Source organism: Dipodomys merriami, unplaced genomic scaffold (genome assembly GCF_024711535.1).
Source record: "Dipodomys merriami isolate MVZ:Mamm:240054 unplaced genomic scaffold, mDipMer1.0.p SCAF_617, whole genome shotgun sequence".
NCBI lineage: Eukaryota > Metazoa > Chordata > Mammalia > Rodentia > Heteromyidae > Dipodomys > Dipodomys merriami.
Window position 1 is genome coordinate 456,548 of NW_027206199.1, and position 23,453 is coordinate 480,000.

At 39.8% G+C, this 23,453-nt stretch overlaps 2 protein-coding genes across 2 annotated transcripts in view; both read right to left on the reverse strand.

Moving 5' to 3' along the window:
• Positions 1 to 3,776: 3,776 nt before the first annotated feature.
• On the reverse strand, positions 3,777 to 15,062 carry LOC138814865 (steroid transmembrane transporter SLC22A24-like). The gene is made up of 5 exons (XM_070003956.1): positions 14,993 to 15,062; positions 8,501 to 8,655; positions 8,232 to 8,400; positions 6,509 to 6,722; positions 3,777 to 3,857 (listed from the first exon to the last, which is right to left on the reverse strand). Exons 2-5 carry the CDS (start codon positions 8,634 to 8,636, stop codon positions 3,777 to 3,779), a joined length of 600 nt encoding a protein of 199 aa, XP_069860057.1. The 5' UTR covers positions 8,637 to 8,655; positions 14,993 to 15,062.
• Positions 15,063 to 17,031: 1,969 nt separating this feature from the next.
• LOC138814858 (organic anion transporter 7-like) overlaps positions 17,032 to 23,453 on the reverse strand; it is a 22,264-nt gene continuing 15,842 nt past the window's right edge. The window contains exons 7-10 of the mRNA XM_070003947.1: positions 22,486 to 22,700; positions 21,099 to 21,207; positions 20,183 to 20,386; positions 17,032 to 18,445 (exon numbers count right to left, since the gene is read on the reverse strand). Coding sequence (XP_069860048.1) covers positions 18,385 to 18,445; positions 20,183 to 20,386; positions 21,099 to 21,207; positions 22,486 to 22,700 — 589 coding nt within the window. The 3' untranslated portion in view covers positions 17,032 to 18,384. The remainder of the gene's footprint in view (positions 18,446 to 20,182; positions 20,387 to 21,098; positions 21,208 to 22,485; positions 22,701 to 23,453) is intronic.

The window sequence follows — 23,453 nt, forward strand, 5'->3', positions numbered from 1 at the left end:
TTGCAGATTTCAGGACCTCTGTCCATATTACTGTTTATTTAGCCTAGTTTTAAATAACTCTTGTTCTGTTTCTTCTGTTTCCTCCTTTTGCTCCAACCTTTCTGCCGAGACCTCTTTCCCATTCTGTTCTCAAAGATTCTCTGTGGCTTTTTTCAAAAAATAAGATACACTGCCCCTGAGCATTTTCCCTCAAAGCTAGTGTTCTACCACTTTGAGACACAGCAGCACTGCTGGTCAATTAGCTGGGGGCCAATTAGCAGCTTTGAATGATTCGATAATCAATACATGTATATTTATTCAGAATACAAAGGCCAAATGTATACATATATATTATTACATTGTAATACTTAAAAAACAAACAAGGTTATCTTTCAATTAAACATTGAATTATGTTGGAGGGTGAAGTTGTTCAGAGGACATCAGGGGCAGGTAGGAAAATAGCTCAAGGAAGCATCCCATATACAACTGCATTTAACTCGAAACATTTTAACTGAATTAAATAAATGTAACAATAAAATTCTGTGTTGGGTGTTTCATAAATTACATTCAAGGGAAAGGAATCGAGAGTCAGAGTGCTTTTAACTTCTTTCAAATAAGAATATACATGTCCAACGCTTTTAGCACAGTTCATCTTTGTCACTAAGGAGTACACATGTTGGGCTATGTCTTCCCTGTGTCTTATAACCAACAGCCATCTCACTCACCTCCACAGTTAGCTTGTCTCTATAATTCTTCATTCCATTTATGCGCGCAGCTCTCCACAGCTCCTTTAAGGCTTCCTGGGGTTTGTTGGTGCTAATCAGCCACCGAGCAGACTCTGCCAGACACCTGACCAAAGACGATGATGGAAATGTAGTCAACTCTCACACGCTCACTTTCACTCCCCCTTCAACCTTCAGATTCCTTTCTCCTTCATTCTCATCCCTTCCATTTATTCAGGTGGACCAAGAACTAGCATCATGCGTCATGTGTCATCATACCTCGGGAAACAGGAAATGACCTCTGCACATGATACTCTGGGCTTCCAGGAATGCAGGCCTGGAGTCATGCTGACTCTATGGTGAGTTCTGTGAAAATTGACTACCCAGCTCACAGAGCTGGTGTATGAGGGACACTCATATTTCCCTGAAATACGGATACCCCAATTAATTATTATTAATTTTTACTAAATGTCTCATTCAGATGGGAGCCAGTTCTGATCCTCATGGCTGTGGTAACTTTTGGAACATCAGCAAAATAAATTGGCCTTAGTTTAATGAGGGCACAGAATTACAAAGATTTGTGGAGGACAAATGTCACAATGCATGAGTTTGCTAAAGGACACATGCTTTTTATCTGTATTTTGCTCACAGTATTAATGAAATCTACAGTCAGTTCTGAGGATCACTCCTAACTCAACAGGCTTTCTGTCCTGAACTAACACCATAGCCCTTTTTAACTCTCTCAAGTCTCTTTAAGGAGAGGAAAGGAAGAGGATCCAAAAACAAAGGATGTAAGTTGTCCATTCTGCCTATGGTTTTCAACTGAGGAATCCATATTGCTCCATAATTGAACAGCACTAGAGGGACATTTGCGTCTCAATTCTGTCACCTAATATCACCTCCAAAGACAATAACCATCGTGTTTTTTTCCCCAACCGTACATACAAATGCAAACCATAGACAAAGAAATACCATACTCAAATGTTTTCTTCATGAAGGAAAATACATTTGCAAAAGTTCTATTACCATCTTACCAATTATGTCTACTGGCAAGGATAGCCAAGAAGATCTGGAACATTCAGGAGACGATTCATAGCCACTTTTGCGTCATACAGTTACTTATTCTAGTAATTAGAGTAAACACATTCACATTTGAAATTCAAATAGCCTATACTATTTTTTATAATGATACTAAATTTTGTATGTGCTTACACTAAAATGTTTTAATCTCTAATTTGAATATTGTGAGATATATTTTATCTAGTACAGAACCCTCCTGTATTTATTTTTTTAATTTTTTTTGTTTATGTGTTATTGAAGAATTGAGCCCAGGGCCTTATAAATGCTAGGCAAGCACTCTACCACTAAGCCACAATCTTAGTCCTAGAACCCTCCTTTAAACTGGAATTTCATCCCATAAATAATTTTTAGTATGACTGCATCTGTTGCAATTTGCTGACATAGTAACTTCAAACATAATTCAATTTCCTCAATTTTACCTAACAACACTTTTTGTCCCATTGCTCAAGTCAGACATTGCTATGACTAAGGCGAGCACAATATCAGAAGTTGATCAAGGATCCAAATGAATTTCTTATGTCCTTCATTCAAGATCTCTTCTAAAAGAAAGCTCATACCTTGTGAATGGAAGTAAGAAGAAGACAGGTATAGACAGCGCAAGCTGAAGGATCTGCCAATTTCGAACAAAATAAGCCAGGCCTCCCAACAATACTTGTCCTAAGCCAGCTGAACATAATAATAACAGCACGGTTATGGCTTGGAATTTGCGTCCTGTCCATTCTACAGCTGAAAGACAGCACCAGTGAATTTTCATCTCAAACCAAAGTAGAGTATTAAGTTCACATTCAAGGTGAGGAAAATGCACATGGTGGGAAGACCTACTTACCGAGCACCATACTGTATTTCATCTGTCCCTTCATATATTTATTGCTTCCATTTCATTAATTTTATCTCTGATCATGATTCTTTCTATATTTCTACTAATTTTGGAACTGGTCTGTTCTTGTTTTCCCAAGACATTGAGTTTCCTCAACAGATTATTCCTGATTTCCCTGAATTTTACTGAAGGCATTCATAAGTGTGAACTTCATTTATATAATGACTTGATATTTCTTTTTCTTTCTTTCTTTCTTTCTTTTTGTTGGTTGTGTGGCTCCAACTCTGGACCTGTATGCTATCCCTCAGCTCTTCAGCTCAAGGCGAGTGCTCTGGTACTTGAGCTACAGTGCCACTTCTGGTTTTCAGAGTGGTTTACTAGAGATAAGAGTCTCATGGACGTTCCTACCTGGGTTGGCTTTGAACTGTGATCCTCCGATCTCAGTCTCCTCAGTAGCTAGGATTACAGGCATGAGCCACTGGCGCCTGGTTTGACATTTCTTTTCTAGAAGCCCTCAATATTTTTTCCTTGTTTTGTTTATGTAACACCTTTAATTACACTATGATATAGGAAGTTCTTTTCTTGTCATGTCTGTTTGGTGTCCTAAAAGCCCTTTGCCCATTGATAACCATCCTACCCAAAACTGGTAGAATGTCTTGGTATTGTTTTATTAAATGTGTTCTATGGTTTCAACTTGCACATCTTCTCCTTGTTATATGCTCATTTGTTGTTTGGCCTTTAAATGGAGTTCTTGTATGTTGTGTGTTTTTCTTTATTGTTGTCCAATGACCTCAAGGTACGAACTTATCTACAAGACCTGGAAATCTGTATTCTTCTGATCCAATTTGTATGGAGGCTCTTAAATGGGTTTCTTATTTGTCTTCATAAGACAAATTTGAAGCTGTTTCAGAATTATTACTTTATTACATTCATTTTGTAGATGATTTGTTTTCCTTCTTTCATGGAATTATTTATTCATGTTCTCTTTTGATTCATTCAGATGTTTATTTGTGAGTTGGTTGACTTTTGGAGGCTTCATGTTGACAATTTTTCATATTTCCAATTTTTTTCTACTTTGTGATGTGCATTTTTGTCCATATTAGATTGGAAATTTTTGTATCCACTAAGTTTTTCAGTTGACATATTTCCAATGACTGGGTAGGGAGTGATAGCAGGTTTCAGGTATAATTTTTTACTACTGGACTAGGAGTGTCGCTCATTAGCTGCTCATTTGCTCCAAGTGTTAAAGGACCCAATTCCTGTGAGAGGCGAGAGAATTATCTGCTGTAACAACTACAAGTGACAGATATACTCAATAGGGAAACACAATGTTAAGTAATTAAATGGGAAAAAAACAAAGACATTAAGACTACAAATATACCAAATAAGGGTAGGAATGGAAGGAAATTAGGAGGAATTACAGTACTCAGTAGTGTAAGAAATACTGAGAAATAAAAACGGCAACAGATAACCAGGTGATGTTGGGCTAGGTCTGTCATTGTAGCTACTCAGGAAGCTGAGATCTCAAAATCAAGCCTTCCCTGGAAGGATAGTTGGTAAGACATTTTTCTTCAATTAACCATCAGAAAACTCCAAGTGTACCTGTGGTTTAAAGTGGTGCAGTACTAAACTTGAGCAGAAGAACTCAGGGATAGCATTCAGGTCCTGATTTCGAGCCCCACAACTGAGAGAAAAAAAAAAGCCACTGATGTGGGAAATGTACTTAGAAGAAGGAAATGTAAGTAGAGAGACAAATGCAATAAGAATAAAGTGACAATGAAAAACAAAGGAATAATAAAACTTAGCAAACAATGCATAACTATGACAATAAAGAGTTGTAAGAGGGTAAAATTAAAATAAGAAATAGAGAAAGAAAAACATGTAAAGAAATAAAAATGAAGGAAGGAGAGGAAGAAAGAAGGAAGAAGAGGGGATATATTTCTCTCTATATTTACATATAATAAGTATCTAAATTTAAAAATACATGACCCACATATATTAATCCACACACCAGTGGCCTGTGCCTATAATCCTATTCAGGAAACAAAAATCAGAGGGTCAAGGTTAGGAAAGTCTGTGAGACCATTATCTCCAATTAACCACACACAAAAAAAGGAAAAAAAGGAAAAAAGAAAAACATAGGAGCCAGAAGGGGAGCTGTGGCTCAAGTGATAAAGTGTTAGCAGAAAGCTCAGGAAACAGTACTCAGGCCCTGAGTTCAAGCCCCAGGACCAGCTTACACATAAAATAACTAAGCGATCAAGGAAAAGGAGGAAGAAACAGAAGGGAAAAATTTGATGAAGAATGTGTTAGACTTCCAGGCCTGTAAGGATGCTAATCTCATGAGCCACAGAGCAATGTCTTCATTAGTACCAACAGTTCGTCCTTCCTTCCTTCCTTCCTTCCTTCCTTCCTTCCTTCCTTCCTTCCTTCCTTCTTTCCTTCTTCCTTCCTTCCTCCCCTTTTGTCAGTTATGGCACTTGAATTCTGGGCCTGGGTGCTGTCCCTCAGCACTTCAGCTCAAGGCTAATGCTCTACCACTTAAACCACTATACCACTTCTGGTTTTCTGGGGATTTATTAGAGATAAGAGTCTCACAGATTTTCCTGCCTGGTCTAGCTTTGAGCCGTGATCCTCAGACATCAGCCTCCTGAGTAGCTAGGATTACAGGCATCAGCCACCAGCTCCTGGCCCAACTGTTATTTCTTTGTTTGGTGAGGTCAGTATGTGTGCTACTTCAGCTTCCTGTATTTTCTACCAACCAGAGTGTGTGGTTATAGGGAAACTGAGCTGTACACAAGAGATGCAGAATGCCCCATGGGATGAGCTCTAGCCTGCAGTGTGTCCTCCTCCCAGCCCACTGCCCAGATGGGAAGCAATTTGTACCACCCAGTACAACTTTGACTAGCTTCCAATCCCGCAGAGCTCCCCGCCTCTCTGGCTTTCCTGTGCAGCTATGTTAGATTTCCCAGTCAGCACACAAATAAACAACAACCCCCCCCACTATCCTTGCTGTGTTCTCTCACACCAAATGATGCGGGGGCGGGGGGGGGGGTTGAGATGTCCACACAAGGTCTTAGACAATGGCTCTCTGCCGTTGGGTTGTGACCAAATGCCTGGGAGGTGAGAGTATTTTCTTTTTTGGGGGGGTCCGGTTGTCTTTTATATGTATATAAATATTACTTATGTGGTGCTGAGGAATCGAACCCAGGGCCTCAGGCATGAAAGGCAAGCGCTCTACAACTGAGCCATCTTCCCAGCCCCGAGATGAGAGAATTTTCTAAGTGTGTGTTTGCTTTGCAGATTTCAGGACCTCTGTCCATATTACTGTTTATTTAGCCGAGTTTTAAATAACTCTTGTTCTGTTTCTTCTGTTTCCTCCTTTTGCTCCAACCTTTCTGCCAAGACCTCTTTCCCATTCTGTTCTCAAAGATTCTCTGTGGCTTTTTTCAAAAAATAAGATACACTGCCCCTGAGCATTTTCTCTCAAAGCTAGTGTTCTACCACTTTGAGACACAGCAGCACTGCTGGTCAATTAGCTGGGGGCCAATTAGCAGCTTTGAATGATTCGATAATCAATACATGTATATTTATTCAGAATACAAAGGCCAAATGTATACATATATATTATTACATTGTAATAATTAAAAAACAAACAAGGTTATCTTTCAATTAAACATTGAATTATGTTGGAGGGTGAAGTTGTTCAGAGGACATCAGGGGCAGGTAGGAAAATAGCTCAAGGAAGCATCCCATATACAACTGCATTTAACTCGAAACATTTTAACTGAATTAAATAAATGTAACAATAAAATTCTGTGGTGGGTGTTTCATAAATTACATTCAAGGGAAAGGAATCGAGAGTCAGAGTGCTTTTAACTTCTTTCAAATAAGAATATACATGTCCAACGCTTTTAGACAGTTCATCTTTGTCACTAAGGAGTACACATGTTGGGCTATGTCTTCCCTGTGTCTTATAACCAACAGCCATCTCACTCACCTCCACAGTTAGCTTGTCTCTATAATTCTTCATTCCATTTATGCGCGCAGCTCTCCACAGCTCCTTTAAGGCTTCCTGGGGTTTGTTGGTGCTAATCAGCCACCGAGCAGACTCTGCCAGACACCTGACCAAAGACGATGATGGAAATGTAGTCAACTCTCACACGCTCACTTTCACTCCCCCTTCAACCTTCAGATTCCTTTCTCCTTCATTCTCATCCCTTCATTTATTCAGGTGGACCAAGAACTAGCATCATGCGCCATGTGTCATCATACCTCGGGAAACAGGAAATGACCTCTGCACATGATACTCTGGGCTTCCGGGAATGCAGGCCTGGAGTCATGCTGACTCTATGGTGAGTTCTGTGAAAATTGACTACCCAGCTCACAGAGCTGGTGTATGAGGGACACTCATATTTCCCTGAAATACAGATACCCCAATTAATTATTATTAATTTTTACTAAATGTCTCATTCAGATGGGAGCCAGTTCTGATCCTCATGGCTGTGGTAACTTTTGGAACACCAGCAAGATAAACCGGCCTTAGTTTAATGAGGACACAGAATTACAAAGATTTGTGGAGGACAAATGTTACAATGGATGAGTTTGCTAAAGGACACATGCTTTTTATCTGGATTTTGCTCACAGTATTAATGAAATCTACAGTCACTTCTGAGGATCACTCCTAACTCAACAGGCTTTCTGTCCTGAACTAACACCATAGCCCTTTTTAACTCTCTCAAGTCTCTTTAAGGAGAGGAAAGGAAGAGGATCCAAAAACAAAGGATGTAAGTTGTCCATTCTGCCTATGGTTTTCAACTGAGGAATCCATATTGCTCCATAATTGAACAGCACTAGAGGGACTTTTGCGTCTCAATTCTGTCACCTAATATCACCTCCAAAGACAAAAACCATCGTGTTTTTTTCCCCAACCGTACATACAAATGCAAACCATAGACAAAGAAATACCATACTCAAATGTTTTCTTCATGAAGGAAAATACATTTGCAAAAGTTCTATTACCATCTTACCAATTATGTCTACTGGCAAGGATAGCCAAGAAGATCTGTAACATTCAGGAGACGATTCATAGCCACTTTTGCGTCATACAGTTACTTATTCTAGTAATTAGAGTAAACACATTCACATTTGAAATTCAAATAGCCTATACTATTTTTTATAACGATACTAAATTTTGTATGTGCTTACACTAAAAATGTTTTAATCTCTAATTTGAATATTGTGAGATATATTTTATCTAGTACAGAACCCTCCTGTATTTATTTTTTTAATTTTTTTTGTTTATGTGTTATTGAAGAATTGAGCCCAGGGCCTTATAAATACTAGGCAACACTCTACCACTAAGACACAATGTTAGTCCTAGAACCCTCCTTTAAACTGGAATTTCATCCCATAAATAATTTTTAGTATGACTGCATCTGTTGCAATTTGCTGACATAGTAACTTCAAACATAATTCAATTTCCTCAATTTTACCTAACAACACTTTTTGTCCCATTGCTCAAGTCAGACATTGCTATGAATAAGGAGAGCACAATATCAGAAGTTGATCAAGGATCCAAATGAATTTCTTATGTCCTTCATTCAAGATCTCTTCTAAAAGAAAGCTCATACCTTGTGAATGGAAGTAAGAAGAAGACAGGTATAGACAGCGCAAGCTGAAGGTTCTGCCAATTTCGAACAAAATAAGCCAGGCCTCCCAACAATACTTGTCCTAAGCCAGCTGAACATAATAATAAGGGCACGGTTATGGCTTGGAATTTGCGTCCTGTCCATTCTACACCTGAAAGACAGCACCAGTGAATTTTCATCTCAAACCAAAGTAGAGTATTAAGTTCACATTCAAGGTGAGGAAAATGCACATGGTGGGAAGAGGTACTTACCGAGCACCATACTGTTTGTTAGGATGACTGAGATGGATATACCAGCCAGAAAGCGCAGGACAGAGTAAAGGAGGAAGGTGGGAGCAAAGGCTGCGCATGTGTCAGCAATGGCCAAATTCAACACACAGATGATCATAATTAGCCTCCTTCCAAACCTGAGGAAAAGACAAAGCTTAGATGGTGGGAACTGGAACAGCTGTTGCACAAAGAAACACAACGTTTCTTAACACTACAAATAATCAGAAATAACCGACAGCAATGGCTTTGTTGTTGTTCAAGGCTAATGCTAAGCTACTTGAGTCACATCTGACTTTTTGTTGGTTAATTGGAGATGTGTGTCATGGACCTTCTTGCCTGCCTAGCTTTGAACCACAATACTCCAAGCCATGGGGATGGCTCTTTGTTGTCTTTTCATGGCTTAGGAGAGATAATCCTGGGAGACCTGGCTAATTGTATTTGACACATCCTTCAGCTGGCACTGTTTATACCCTTTTTTTTTCTTTTGCTGCCCTTGGGGCTTGAACTCAGGGCCTTTGAGCTGTCCCTGAGCTTCTTTTGCTCAAGGCTAGTACTCTACCACTTTGAGGCACAGTGCCACTTGGATTTTTCTGAGTAGTTTACTGGAGATAAGTGTCTCCTGGCCTTTCCTGCCTGGGCTAGATTTGAATCATGATCCTCAGATCACAGCCTCCTCAGTAGCTAGCATTACAGGCATGAGTCCCTGGCACCTATTGGGTCAGTGATTGCATTCATTAAATTGGTACTTAGGCCAAGTTTCTAAGCAGTTTAGGTTTTTGTTTGTTTGTTTGTTTGCTTTGATACTGTCCAGTTGATACTGAGACTAAATTTCTAAGCAGATACTTTTCTTTTGATTTTAGATCTGGTTTCCAACCCGAAATTGCTAGCCTTTGAGAGGGAACCTAGAGGGGGTGTGGTACCTGGGATCCAGCCTGTGTTCCATTCTAGAAGGCACAAGCCAAAACACTGGGCCATTAAGACCAATTTTCTACCCTATAAGACATTTTGGCTTGAGTAGAATATCTAAAGAGAAGGAGACATCCCAAGAGACTGTCCTGGCTGGAGCGTGACCGGTGGCACCCCAATGGAACCGATGCTCAAGCAGGGAGTCTAGTGAGGATGTAGGGGGTCGGAGTTCCATAGAAGGTGAAAGGGAGTAGTCATGTAGGATGTAGAGGGAAGAAGCCTTGTAAGACATAGGGGCGTGGCTCTGTGGGAAGGAGAAGGGGAAGAGTCTCTTAAGACATAGAGGGCCTGGTTCCATAGGACCATAGAGGGATGGAGACAGTAGAAAGGTGTGGTCTCCTAGGTGTAGGGGAGTGTGGTTCTGCAGCACTTAGAGCTTGAGGTCATGTAGACCACAGAGGGAGAGGATTCTAATGAGTGTTAAAACCCTTAGGAATGGCTGAATCCTGATCCATTCCCAGAGGCTTTTCCAAAGTGAGGCTCTATACACAGGTTTGAGGTTTCTTCCTCTTTCTTAAGGGATCCTGGGATGAGAGACTCAAGAAATTTGTTTTTATTCTTGCTCAAATCTGAATTGTACTCTCCTCACTCATTTCTTTGTGTGACTTCAGAAACAGAACAAACAGTACTGGCAGGTAAAATAGAGGAGGCTCAACGAAGTTGGGTAAAAAACCCATACAGATCTTCATATACGTAAACCTGTCCTGTGTATACCAAAGACGCTTCTCCCATTGGTAAACAGTAGTTTAACTTCGTATTTACACCACAGGAGATAAGTTATAGTACTGGAACTTCTAATACATTTAATACAGGTACTTAAATACATGGACTTAGCCTATCATATTGTCTACACAATAAAGTATCAAAATCAGATGTGGAACTCTAGGACTGTACATTTCTTGACCACAGCAATGGGAACACTGGGGAAACAACACATGGGATTTTTTCTCATGAGTGGCAACAGAATCATCCTCTGCTGAATTTGGATTTCTTGGCCGTGAACAACATGCCACTTTCAAGAACAGGAAGGAAGAAAGTCTCAGTGCAGAGCAAAGAATGCTCAGAAAATCTGCAGAGGAAAACACTAAACAAGACTAGGAATGAAGAAATGTAACAGGGAAAGTCTGTAGAAAAAAAGAAAGGAAAATATGATGAGTGACATAAGTCAGGTCCAGAGAAACAAAGGGTGCATATTATTTTTCATATATGGAAGCTAGGTCTGATTGGTAAATATTAAGGGAAAACATATGGGATCATATGCACATGTACGCAAACACATAACTAGATTTTCGAGAATGGAAATGGTGGAACGCTTTAGAACCACTAACTCACAGTCTAACAAAATGAATACCAGACAGCTAATACTTGAGATGTGTATGGGAGAGGTCAAAGGGAGGGAGGTCGATAAAGTCACACAGGAAGTGGGAGAGAATGCATTCATCATATTTAATGCATATTCTAGGAAACTAGGAAAATGGAGGGGAGGGATGAGGTTGAGAGGGATGAGAGAGAATGATGAAAGGAATATTACTGATCATGATGAATTATACTCAGAAACTGACATGCTGAATCCTTTTATACTACTAAAGATAATAAATACATAATTTAAAAAATTCCTTCCCTATTGATAACTTACTTTCTGCTTCTGGTCAAACCATAGCAAAAATTTTTTTTTGAAATTATGTTTCTCCCCATGTGGTAATATTGGATGATGCCAGAAGTTAGCCAATTCTAACTGCATAGTTTTTTTTTTATTAATCAATTCAAATAGTAATTTCAGTTTCTGTTCTAATAGCATAAATAGAGTAAGTTACAGACACGCTTTTTGTTTTGTGTAGAGCTTAAATTCAGGGACTCATACTCTCTCTCTTTTTTTTGTTGTCCGTCGTGGGGCCTGACCTCTGGGGCTGGGCTGTGTCCCTCAGCTCTTCAGCTCAAGGTTAGCGCTCCACCACTTGACCCATAGCACTACTTCTGGCTCTTTCTGCTTATGTTGTACTGAGGAATCGAACGCATAGCCTCATGCATGCAAGGCTAGCACTCTACCACTGAGTCACCTTCCCAAACCGTTGGCTTTCTTTATATAAATACTTTAATTGTTATTATAAAGGTGATGTACAGAGGTATTACATTCATGTAAGTCAGGTACAGAGTACATACCTTTTTGGACAATGTCATCTCTTCCCTCACTCTCTCCCAGTTTTTCCCTCCCATCCCCACACATAAATTGTATAGCTCATTTTCAACATAGCATCTAGTAAGTACCACTGCTGTATTTGTTTACCCTTTGTCCCCCCATTTATGTGCTCCCCCTTAACCTCCCAAATACAGATAAATGAACAAACATGACAATAAGAAAACAAAAACAAAGAAAAAACTTTTGTTTTCATTTCTTGGAGTTCATTCAATAAATATTGTTTTCATTATCAGAGGCACATAGGCTTTGTACCTAAGAATATTCTCCTTTGATCTCACTGTGTGGCTCAGTATATTTTAGATATATCTAGCTTTTACATATGAGAGAAAACCATTTGTCACTCTGAGCTTGGTTTACTGCATTTATGATGTATTTTAGGTTCATCCATTCACCTTGCTTTCTTGCTCATGTCTGGTCCTTTTCAACTTGAGCCATGGTTTCCAGTCTAGCCTTTTCTGGCTAATTGGAGGTAAGAGTCTGCCTCATAGTGTTCTACCCAGTCTGACACTGGATTATGATTCTCTACTCTCACTGTCTGGGTAGCTAAGATTACAAGCGGGAACCATTGGCACTTGGCTAAGACACATTTTAAGAAGTTCATAATTTAGTAAGTAATGAAATACATAATTATTCTGTTATAAATATTTTTGCATACATCTATGTATTTATACACATGTATATCTATGTATGTTTATATTTGTGTATACATGTGAGTATATATTACATGTCTGTATGTATATATGATATTCAATGCAGAATGGACTGGAAAGAGTTGGTGATAAAATACAGTAGAAAATGTCATTGAAAAAGACTAAACATCTATTAACAATTATATTTCCATTAGCTAGAATTGTTTTACAAATAACTCTCTGAAAGGTGTGCATGTGTGTGTGTGTGTGTGTGTTTGTGTGTGTGTGTGTACGCGCATGTGTGCACACTGGTCCTGGGGCCTGAACTCAGAGTGTAGTTGCTGTTCCTGTCCATGAGCTTTTATAACCCTCAAGGATAGTGTTTGAATTATAGCTACCTCTGATTTAATAGATTTTTTGTAGAGACTTTGGAATTTAGATTTTCTTGTTGTTTCTCCAACCAAGGAAACCTTTAGAGGGGTTAGGATCAAATCAATACATTTTGGTGTAATTCAAATTCATGAATAACAGGTTATCTTATAAAATCTTCTTCATTTCATTCATCAGTGTTTCACCAATTTTATCATAGAAGTGCTACCTTTTAGTCAAGTTAATTCCTAAATATCTTATATTTTTACAGCTGTTGCCTTGTTGATTCATTCTTTGGGTAGGTTGTTGCTGGTGTAGAGAAATTGCATTGATTTTTATAGATTGATTTTTTTGTGTCCTTTCACTTAAGAGAAGTGATTTTTAGTTCTCAGAGGATTTGAAAAAATTATGTTTTCTTGTATATAACATTACATCTACAAATAGATACAATTTGACTTTTTGCTTCCTAAACTTGTATTTTTACTTTTCTCTCTTAATTACCCAAGCTATGAATATTCATTTTATGCTAAAGAGGTGAGTGCTCATCTTTTCCACATTTCAGATCTTAAGGGAAAAAAAACTATCAATGTTTCAAGATCAATTGGTATTTTATTATATAAATTCTGCTCCATCTGCACTCACTTTACCTACATTGTATTCCATCTGTACCTAATTCGTTGAGAATTAAAAAAATATAATTGTATTATTGTTTGGACCTCGAACAGAGGCATTACTATTTCCTAAGTCAGGTAATGAGTATATTTCTTTTTGGGCACAATGTCATCCTAGTGAGAGTCTTAATTATAATTTCACTGATTGCTTTTTTCTGTAACTACTGAGATCTCCTTTATATTGTGTTCTTCAATCTGTTGATGACATTGGTCATACTTACTGATTTGCATATGTTGAGCTGTTTTGAAAGGCTGGGACAAATCTCACTTGGTGTACATAATGTGTAATAAGCTGTTTCATTCTGATTGCTAGTATTTTGTTTTTAAAAACTGTTTGTGCTGGACACTGGAGGCTCACACCTGTAATTCTAGCTATTCAGGAGGCTGAGATCTATGGTTTGCAAAGTCCTTTAGACCCTTGTCTCCAAATTAACCCCCAGAAAATGGGAAGTGGCACTGTGGCTCAAAGTGTTAGAGTGCTAGCCTTTAGCAAAAGGAGCTCAGCAACAACATCCAGGCCCTGAATTCAAGCCCCACAACAGAAAAAAAAGAAAAAAAAGTTTCTGTCAGTCCAACCTACTGGGTTTGGGGTTGGACAGCTCACGTGTCAAGAATCATTGCTAAAGCTTCAGAGTGAGCTTCTTCTACTATTTGAAGCTTGTTGCCTTTCAGAGGCAGATCCAGAAAGCATGAGAAACTTTAATAAGGCAGACCTCAGCCTTCTGAGTAACTAGGATTATAGGCATGAGCCACTGGTGCCCCCTGACTGAAATAGGCTTTTAAGATACTTAGTGACATTAAAAAAAAACAAAACAAAACTGCACACTTCTTTTCTGCTTACAAACAAAGGAATTTTGTTTCCTCCAAGTTATGAAGATTCCTGCAATCCTCATGTCTTAACATCACATTTATGATGCATCGAGACCAGGGAGAAATATCCTAATGTGAAAGACCCCACACACAAGAGAAGGGACCATCCTGTGCGAAATGGATACAATGCAAGCCCTAAACACTACATGCTTCAATTTGTAGGGAACTCTAGAGTGGAGTTGTGAGACCTGGAAAGAGTTCAAAGCTTGGAAGGCCAGCTCAAACAGTACCCAGAAGGCTGAGAGCTGGGCCCTGGAAAGATTTTTAAAAATGTCTAAGCAAAACAAAGGATCAACTTTCTACCCTAAGTATGAGTTGCTTGGGTACCAAAAGTTTAAGACTTTAGAGATAAAAGTCTCTGTTGGAGTGTTTATTGCTCCCTTTTGCTTCCTAAAATAACGGGGGTCACTTAACACTTCTATGAAAACCATTTCTCCTTAATGGTTGTAACTTCAAAAGATGCATTGAGGGCTGGGAAGGTGGCTCAGTGGTAGAGCGCTTGCCTTGCATGCCTGAGGCCCTGGGTTCGATTCCTCAGTACCCCATAAGCAAAAATAAAAGAGCTGGAAGTGGCGCTGTGGCTCTAGTGGTAGAGCGCTAGCCTTGAGCTGAAAAGCTGGGGGACAGTGCCCAGGCCAAGAGTTCAGGCCCCATGACCGCAACACACCCCACCCAAAATAATAACGGGATATCAGGACTCAGAAGCTGGCAGTGAGTTCTGAATCCCATGGCCCATCCCCAGCCCCCTTTCCTATCCTTTCTGCTTTCTTACTTCTTTGGCTTGGTTGTTCTTTTAGCTCTATCCACACAAGAGTCACTCTCCTTGTTTGGTTGCTTGTCATAACAGTAAATAATTCCAGGACTCACCAATACCTAAAAATTTAATCACATAAAACATAGAAAAAGATAGAAAAGACTATTTTTCTCACACCATGACATTTATATATTAAAATGTCAGATTTGGACATGTTCACACACACATACACACACTTGTGAACATGTTCACACACACATACATATACTTGTTTACAAGAGGTTTAAGGCTCACTTAGGTTTTACAACTTAAAATTGGGGCTGCGAAGTTGGCTCAGTGGTAGAGTGCTTGCCTTGCATGCATGATGCCCTGGGTTTGATTCCATAGCACCACATAAGCAGAAAAAGCTGGAAGTGGCAAGGTGGCTCAAGTGGTAGAGCGCTACCCTTGAGCTGAAGAGTTCAGGGACAGCACCCAAGCAAGCCCAGGGTTCAGGCCCCACGACTGACAAAAAAAAATAATTTTTTTAAAAGAAAAAAAAATTGGCTGTGTACATTTTCTGGATCTCCAGTGGCAAATGACATTGTTTTGCCCAATATAATAGAATAATGTGGTTATCGCTAGAAAAATAAAGACTAAGCAACACAAATAGAAAACAAAACACAAAATTGTTGCCAACAACAACCAGGATCTTTTAGAGATAACCAAGAACAGAATATGTTTAGTCAACTTAGCTAGCAAGATATATTAGCTTATGAATTGACCTTTGACCATTTCCTAGAAGGCCTCAGTCTCCAGGGTCTGTAAAGAGAATTGGGGAAAGGAAGGGCACCTCTCCTATATTCCTTTGTAACAGAAGTCTATAGAAGGGTCTAGCAACCCATCCTACACCAGGAGAGTAATTTACTTGTACAGGACTCCTTGCTAGGAGTTTTTATTTTCTCAACAATTCCTTTACATGTGACCCATTATTCTACGTCCAAAACATTTTGTGTTTTTTGAGACCTGATTACTCAGGAGGCTGAGATCTGAGGATTGCCATTCAAGGCCACCCCTGGGTCAGAAAATCCCTGTGAGTCTCATCTCCAATTAACAACTCAAAAACCAGAGGTGGAGCTGAGGCTCAAAGTGGTAGAGCACTACTAGCCTTGAGCACAAAAGGTCAGAGACAGTGTTCAGTCCTTGAGTTTAAGTCCCAGGACTGGTACTAAAAAACAAACAAACAACAAAATCAATTCAAAATGGATCTGAAACTTTTTTGTACTTTGCTGTGAAACTTTAGAACTACTAGAGGGAAATACCTGAAGATGTAAACAGAGGCCATGACTTTATGACTAGGACTACCATCTCAAAGAATAAAAAGCGAGGAATGGCAAACTGGAATGCCTCCAATCTCTCTCTTTTCTTTGGATGTGTTTGTCTCTAGTGACTTTGGAATTTAGTTTGTGAATCTGGCACATGCTGTTCTCTAAATCCAGAAAGTTTTGAAGTATTACAGAAAGGAAATAATTAACAAATCAAGTTTATACTATAATTACAAATTACTATTGAACACAAGGTTGAATTTGTCCAGATTGCTATCTGTTGGTAACAGCTATTATGTTTCAATTTCATTCTTTTTTTTTTTTTTTTGTCGGTCATGGGGCTTGAACTCTGGGCCTGGGGGCTGTCCCTCAGCTCTTCAGCTCAAGGCGAGCGCTCTACCACTTGAGCTACAGCGTCACTTCCGGTTTTCTGATGGTATATTGGAGATAGGAGTCTCCTAGTCTCTCCTGCCCGGGCTGGCTTTGAACCACGATCCTCACATCTCAGCCTCCTGAGTATCTAGGATTACAGGCGTGAGCCACCAGCACCTGGCCGTCAATTTCATTCTTAACAGGAACCAATAGTAATTTTTTAGGCAGGTTCACTGCAGATTTATAATAGCTTCTAAAGAGCTAATAGATATGTCCCTTTCATAAAAAAGGAAGGGGATAAGCTACGGGCCCATTATGCGACTGATTATTCTGATAGCAAAACTGTTTAAGAACACAACACAAAAAGATCAACACTTCTGATGAACATAGACATGAAAACTTTTTAATTTTGCATTTCTTTATATTAATTATAAAAGGAGGTTTACATTTTTGTACATCCACATATTTACCTTCCTTCCTTTTCTTTCATTTCTTTCCCTCCCTTCCATCCTTTGCACTGTCTTTCTCCCTTCCTTTTTCTCTATCTCTCTCTCTTTATTCTTTCTTTGTATATCCCTTCTCTCTGCCTTTTAATCTCCCCTTCTTTTTACTTCCCTCCAACTCTCACTGCCTCTCCCCACCCTCCCTTCCTTCTTTCCTTTGCGGTCTCCCTGCCTATCTCTCCCTCCTCTTTCTTTCTTTCTTTCTTTCTTTCTTTCTTTCTTTCTTTCTTTCTTTCTTTCTTTCTTTCTTTCCTTCCTTCCTTCTTTCTTTCTTTGTATTTCCCCTTTCTCTTTTCCTTGCAATCTCTCTTTCTTTTTATTTCTCTCCAACTCTCTCTTTCCCTTTCCCGGCCCTTCTACTTCTAGCCTTCCTGCCCACAATGATTTCAACAGGTTTTCTCCAGGACACCCTTCTGTTATGAGGTACAACCTCCCCAAAGCTCTGAAGCAGTATAACTGTAAGGTAAAATAAAGTAGGCCCCCAATGAATGATGCCACCACTGTGGAATCCAGGCAGGAAGAGAAGTTACTTATTCCAAATTGCCTGCCCCATATGCATGGTGGAGAAGCACAGGGCTGAAAAGGGGCCTGCCACCACAGGGCCAGGACTTATCTAGGCCAGGGGACTGGGGGGCAGGGGAAGATGTGGCCAGGAGTGGGAAAGGTGTAGAAACTCTGGATTTGGATAAGAACTCAAGGCCTGGGTCTCACTCACATTCTAAAAGTAGGCATGACCTCGGCAGCCCAGGATGTGACCTCAGAGGTCAGATACTACCAAGTATTCCAGTTACCTAGGTAACACAGACACTGGGCGGAGGATTATGCAGGGGGGTGGGGGGAGATGTCTGCACAGGGCCTGAAGAGTCAAGGGTCTATGGACTGAAAGCCCTGAATAACACTTTGCCCCTTTTCAGTGTGCTTTCCCAGGTGCTTTGTCACAGCCACACAAAGCTGAATTAACGGCACCTCACCTGTAAAAACAATATATAGCTACAAAACTGTTTCCTATCAGGATTCCTTTCAAGACATTCCAGTTTCCTTCAACTGTCTGATTCTGATTAAACTAGCTATTATATAGACAGTAGTTCAGTGTCAAACATTTAAATGTGATCCATGTTTTCTAATATGTCGATTCATTAAAAAAAAATGTACTAGTATGTGGGAAGAATACTGATTTTGTTTTTCCTTTTTCTTGCTCTTTCAGTAGATCTAGGACAATTACCAGAATTGCTTAAAACTGTGTTACTTTGATGACGGTATCTTCCTGCTTTGCTTGTCTTGAGCCTTTCCTCCTGGAAAAGATACAAGAGAAACAGCAAGGCCACATGTAAATGAAAAGACACCAAGAAAACACATATCTCATGCCTTCGTTAGGAAAAGCTTATCTTTCATTTCTCGGCATTGGCCATATCAATGCCTTGCCTAAATATTCGAAACCAGTCTCTCTGGAAGTATTTGCAAAGGTAGTTCTGGTCATTTCTACTACAAATTGTATACATTTTCACATAGTCCAAGAGGAGTGGGGTGTGTGGGGAAATTGGGATGTATACCAAGGTCAAAATCCTCCTCATTCTTCACTTTTAAAACCTTTATAGCTGAGTGCTGGTGGTTCATGCCTATAATCCTACCTACCCAGGAGGATGAGATCTGAGGATCGCATTTCAAAGCCAGCCTGGGCAGGAAAGTTGTTGAGACCCTTAGCTCCAATTAACTACCAGAAAACTGGAAGTGGTGCTGTGGCTCAATGTAGTAGAGTGCAAATCTTGAGCAAAAGAGTTCATGGACAGTGTCAAGACCCTGAGTTCAAGCACAAGAACAAAGAAACCCTTTATTTACCACTCCCTTCTTCTCTTTTGTGAATACCTTCATTCACAATGAATCGCACAGACAACACAATTACACTTTTCCCCAACTCTACATAGTCACTTGCCAGAGGTTTTCTAGAGCTTTCTGTGATCTGCCCCAAGTGATGGAGCAGATCTGAAGCTACAGGAAATGCTGACTGCAAGCATCTTATCACCACTTGCTAGGATGAGGGGTTCCAGTGTCTAGAAGGTTCTATAGGGTGCTAATGTTTGTTATCTGCTGAATGTACCATATTTAGTGTGAGAAAAGCAACCTCTGCAATCACACTAAAATGTCTCCATCTTATAACCAGTCACCATCTTATAACCAGTCACCATTATATACTAATATATTCTGGAATTATTTACTTGTTCATTTCAATTGTAACTTCCTTCTGTTTGTAAACAGCCAGCAATGTCAAAAGTAGGAGTCCTTACCAATGGGGCTGAAGAGTAGACATTCTTCCTTAACGTGGGAACTCTGTGCTGACTTACCAGCCTCCTCCAACTGTGCCCATCAGCAGTGTCCCTATTCCCAACCCTATTTCCAGCCAGCTGTGATGAGAACAATGTATACCTTTGCCCATTCCCTAGCAGCGTTCTTTCACTGATGCCTAGAGTGTTCTCTAACTTCCTGTATTTATTACCCCATCACCCTGGTAACCGATTGTAAAGAAAATGTGAGCCTGACTCCTTAGCAAAAAGGAGAAGGGGCAGCATTACCCTTTGGGTTAGGCCAAACTGAGCTGGCCACTCTGCCCAGGGCACCGGCCTAGCTCTGGGGAGAGTGGCAGATCACCCTTGTACACAAAAGTAAAATGCCTTGACAAACTCTATCTTCTGGTTATCTATTCATTTTGTGACACTGGAGGGGTGTGCTTCCAACACTAAATGGATAGGGTCATATTGGGATGTATAGGGGAGAAGGAAATTTCCCTTACTTAGTACTTGTCTTGCTGTTACGCTCTGTGTAATCTAGAAAGCCTCCTAACACAAAACACATAAATGGATAAGATGAAACTAAACCATAATAGATATGATACTTCCTGTACCAATGGCACTGACTGGTTAGAAAGAGCCTCTCTAGGTCTCTTGGGAAACCATGGCCCTCAATGGTGTTTGACCTTCCTCTTCCCAGACCCATAGCACAGGACTTCCTGAGGAACACCCAGAAGTTTAACTCACTCATTTTCCACATCTTGGATGAAGTCGGGCAGTGGTTGGTTCCTGGTTTCAGGAAGGAGGAGGACTATAAAGCCACCAAGAACAGAGAAGGCACCATAGATGATCCAGGGCAAGGGAGCAGAATAAACTGCGAGAATCATCAACAGGGGAGCCAGTGAGGACCCAAGGTTACCAGCAAATCCAATGATTCCTAAAGCTGTGGCCCTTAGAGCACAAAGCACAATACAGAAATAACATGTTAGAAATACTCATGTGGACTGTGGCACTTTGTGAATTTCTTATGTTATGGGATTGAGGAAGCAGTGTATTTAGACATATGGAGATTGTGGACTGACTCTAGCCTTTGAAATTCCTGTTGCTTTGCTAGCATTTCCTCACAGCATACATAGACATCTGTGTATCATTTAGCAATGCCATTCTTCATGGCATCTACTTTTAAGTGATTCCAAGGATTAAAGGAGTAGGGCAGCAATGGCTCATGCCTCTAATCCTAGTTACTTAGGAACATGACTCAAGGCCAGCTTGGGCAGAAAAGTCCACATGAGACTCTTCTCTCCAATTAACCACACAAAACTGGAAGTGGCACTGTGGCTCAAGGGTAGAGCCTAAGCCTTGAGCACAAAGAGGCTCAAGGACAGTGCCCAGGCCTGGAGTTCAAGCCCAACAACTGACCAAAAAAAAAATCTAAACAACAGCAAGATTGCAAGAGGCCTAGAGGAACGATACATTCAGTGGATTTCACAGTACCTCGGCAAAAGTAAGCTTTCACTCAACTGTGGCTGGAATTGTTTTCATTGCAATGATTTGCCTTTGCAAAATATCCCGTTCTTTTACTTATTTATTTTTTAACTTAGTTTGAAGAATGAAGGTGCTGAGAAAGGTCTGATCCTAACAGCAAACAGATGAGGTTCTGTACCTGATTACGGTGGGGACTAGTTCCTGTCCATGGGTTACAGAACAAGTAGTGGTAGCGTATAGAAGTCCTCTTCCCAGAGTTGAGAGAACCAGACGGAGGGTTTGCATTTCTGGAGAGGAAGAACCAGAGAGAGTCAGGAAGTCCCAGCTGCCACAATCAGCATTCCCTGCTCACAATGACAAACACCTTGATTGGAATTGTGTACAGCGTTAAAGTGTATCACAGAGGAACTAAACAGAGGCAGAGTTCCTGCAGTGGATAACAAGTGAGAAATGTGCTTTGTCTACACAGTTTGGTTTAGGATGGATCACTGATTCTGAACGATTGTACTCAGTCTCCTTGCATCTCTGACATTTGCTAAAGAGGGACAGAGGTTGACGAATTGAAGCACAGTTCACTTTTCTCTTTTCTGCCCAGTGTCTCCTCTGCCCTTCAAGCATAATGTTGAACTGTCATGTGAGAAACTGCTGAGGGTGTGTGCAGGATCTATCTTGGCCCTCAAGGAGTTTACAGCCATGACCCATGTGCCCACAACCCGGGGTTAGTACTGTGCAAGTCCTACACGGATGGAAAGCCTGGAGAGTAGCTAGACCTATATTATGTGTCAAGAATCTTGAGTAAAGGCTTCTTTTAGTAAGAATTTCAGATTTTAGAAACAATGGATGGAAATTTCATAGTTTTCTTCACAAAAGGAGAGCATGAGACATTGGAGTCATTAATGAGGCAAAGCAGCACACTGAAGTCCAGGCTGACATGTAAGAGGATCTGAGCCTATCAGTTTTGGGATTTTACAAAACACACTACTATTCTATGTGTTCAGAAAAACATGGTGACCACCTGCACTTTTCTTTCTCATTACATATGTCCACTTGATTTTGTAAAATTGACTCTAAGGTAGTCTGAGGTGATCCATAACTGTGACTTGTATTTCTTCTTTATTTGTAGACAAGTAGTATCTACTTTATCACGAAATAATTCTGCAAACTGAATTTACATAAATAGTGCCCTGTGATGATATTCATAAGTGGATAAACAGAGTTTAGGAAATATGAATTGTCAATCAAGAGCAAGTAAGAAGACAGAGCTGGACAGAGGAAGGGACAGTGTAGTGTGGTCTTAGTAGGACCCAAATACAAGATGTAGACCTAATATGTCTATTGCTGGCCTAGAGGAAAGCTGGCAGAAATGTCAGCTGTACCTACATACATATCAGCTGTAATGAAGGAAATCTCTCCCTGCTGTTGAATGTCAGAATGTCAGCTAAATGCCTAGATTGGTCGCTGGGAATTGTTGGAACTCTATTTTTACAATTACAGAAATACATCATCTAGGAACCCTTGAGAAAATTGGTTAGATATTTCTTATCTACTCTGTGTGTTTTCCTTACCTTGAGGCACCAACGCAGTAGCCAGAATGAAGGTCCCCATAAAGGACATGAAAAGAAATTGACTTATTCGACGGCCCAGGTGATTCAGTGCAATAAGTGTTATACAATTAGCTGGGATGCTCTGGGCACCAAAGAGAATCTGCAGCAGAAAAGTATTACTTCCCAAGTTCTGGAGGTTGAGTATTAAGCCATAAGTGAGCAAGTTTATTACAAATCTGTAATGAACAGAGAGTAAAACATATAAAGTTTACAGACTATTGATTACAGCAACATAAGTGCAGATAGTCAGTTTTTGAAAACCAATGAAGGTATAATTTTTTATCAAAGTATTTCCTTGCATGTGGTTATCATTTTTATAAATATAATAATGCTTATTAGTACTGTTATTATTTTCCAGTTTGGGAGCTTGAACTCAGGAACTGGGCAATATTATTGGGTTTTCCTTTTCTTTCCTCTCTGAAAGCTGGAGCTTTGACACTTCAGCCACAGCTCTACTTCTGGCTTTTTGGCTAATCGGAGATAAGAACGTGCCCAGGTTGGCTTTGAACTGTGATCTCAGCCTCCTGAGTTGTTAGGATACTGAGTTGCTCGTGCTCAGCTACTAGTGAGTATTTTTTTAAAATCATCATAAAGTAGGTGTATGCTGATAGAGCCCTTCATTGTTGTTAACCATTTTGGAGAGCAAAGGGCAGTATTGAGGACCAGATGGATATTTTTACTTTATATTGTTCTAAGTGAATGGCTTAAGCTTATACATATAAATATTTGTTAAAATATCTATATCTCTATATATCTGTATATAATCACTTATCTGTTGAAAAATTAACCATCAGTAATCGAAACTAAGCAACAGAAAAACTGAGAATCAAAATCTAGTGACAATCTCTGGTGACAAGCATAATATGTCATATGATAAACATAAACATGAACATAATATGTTATCATGTTTATGTAATCATGATAAACGT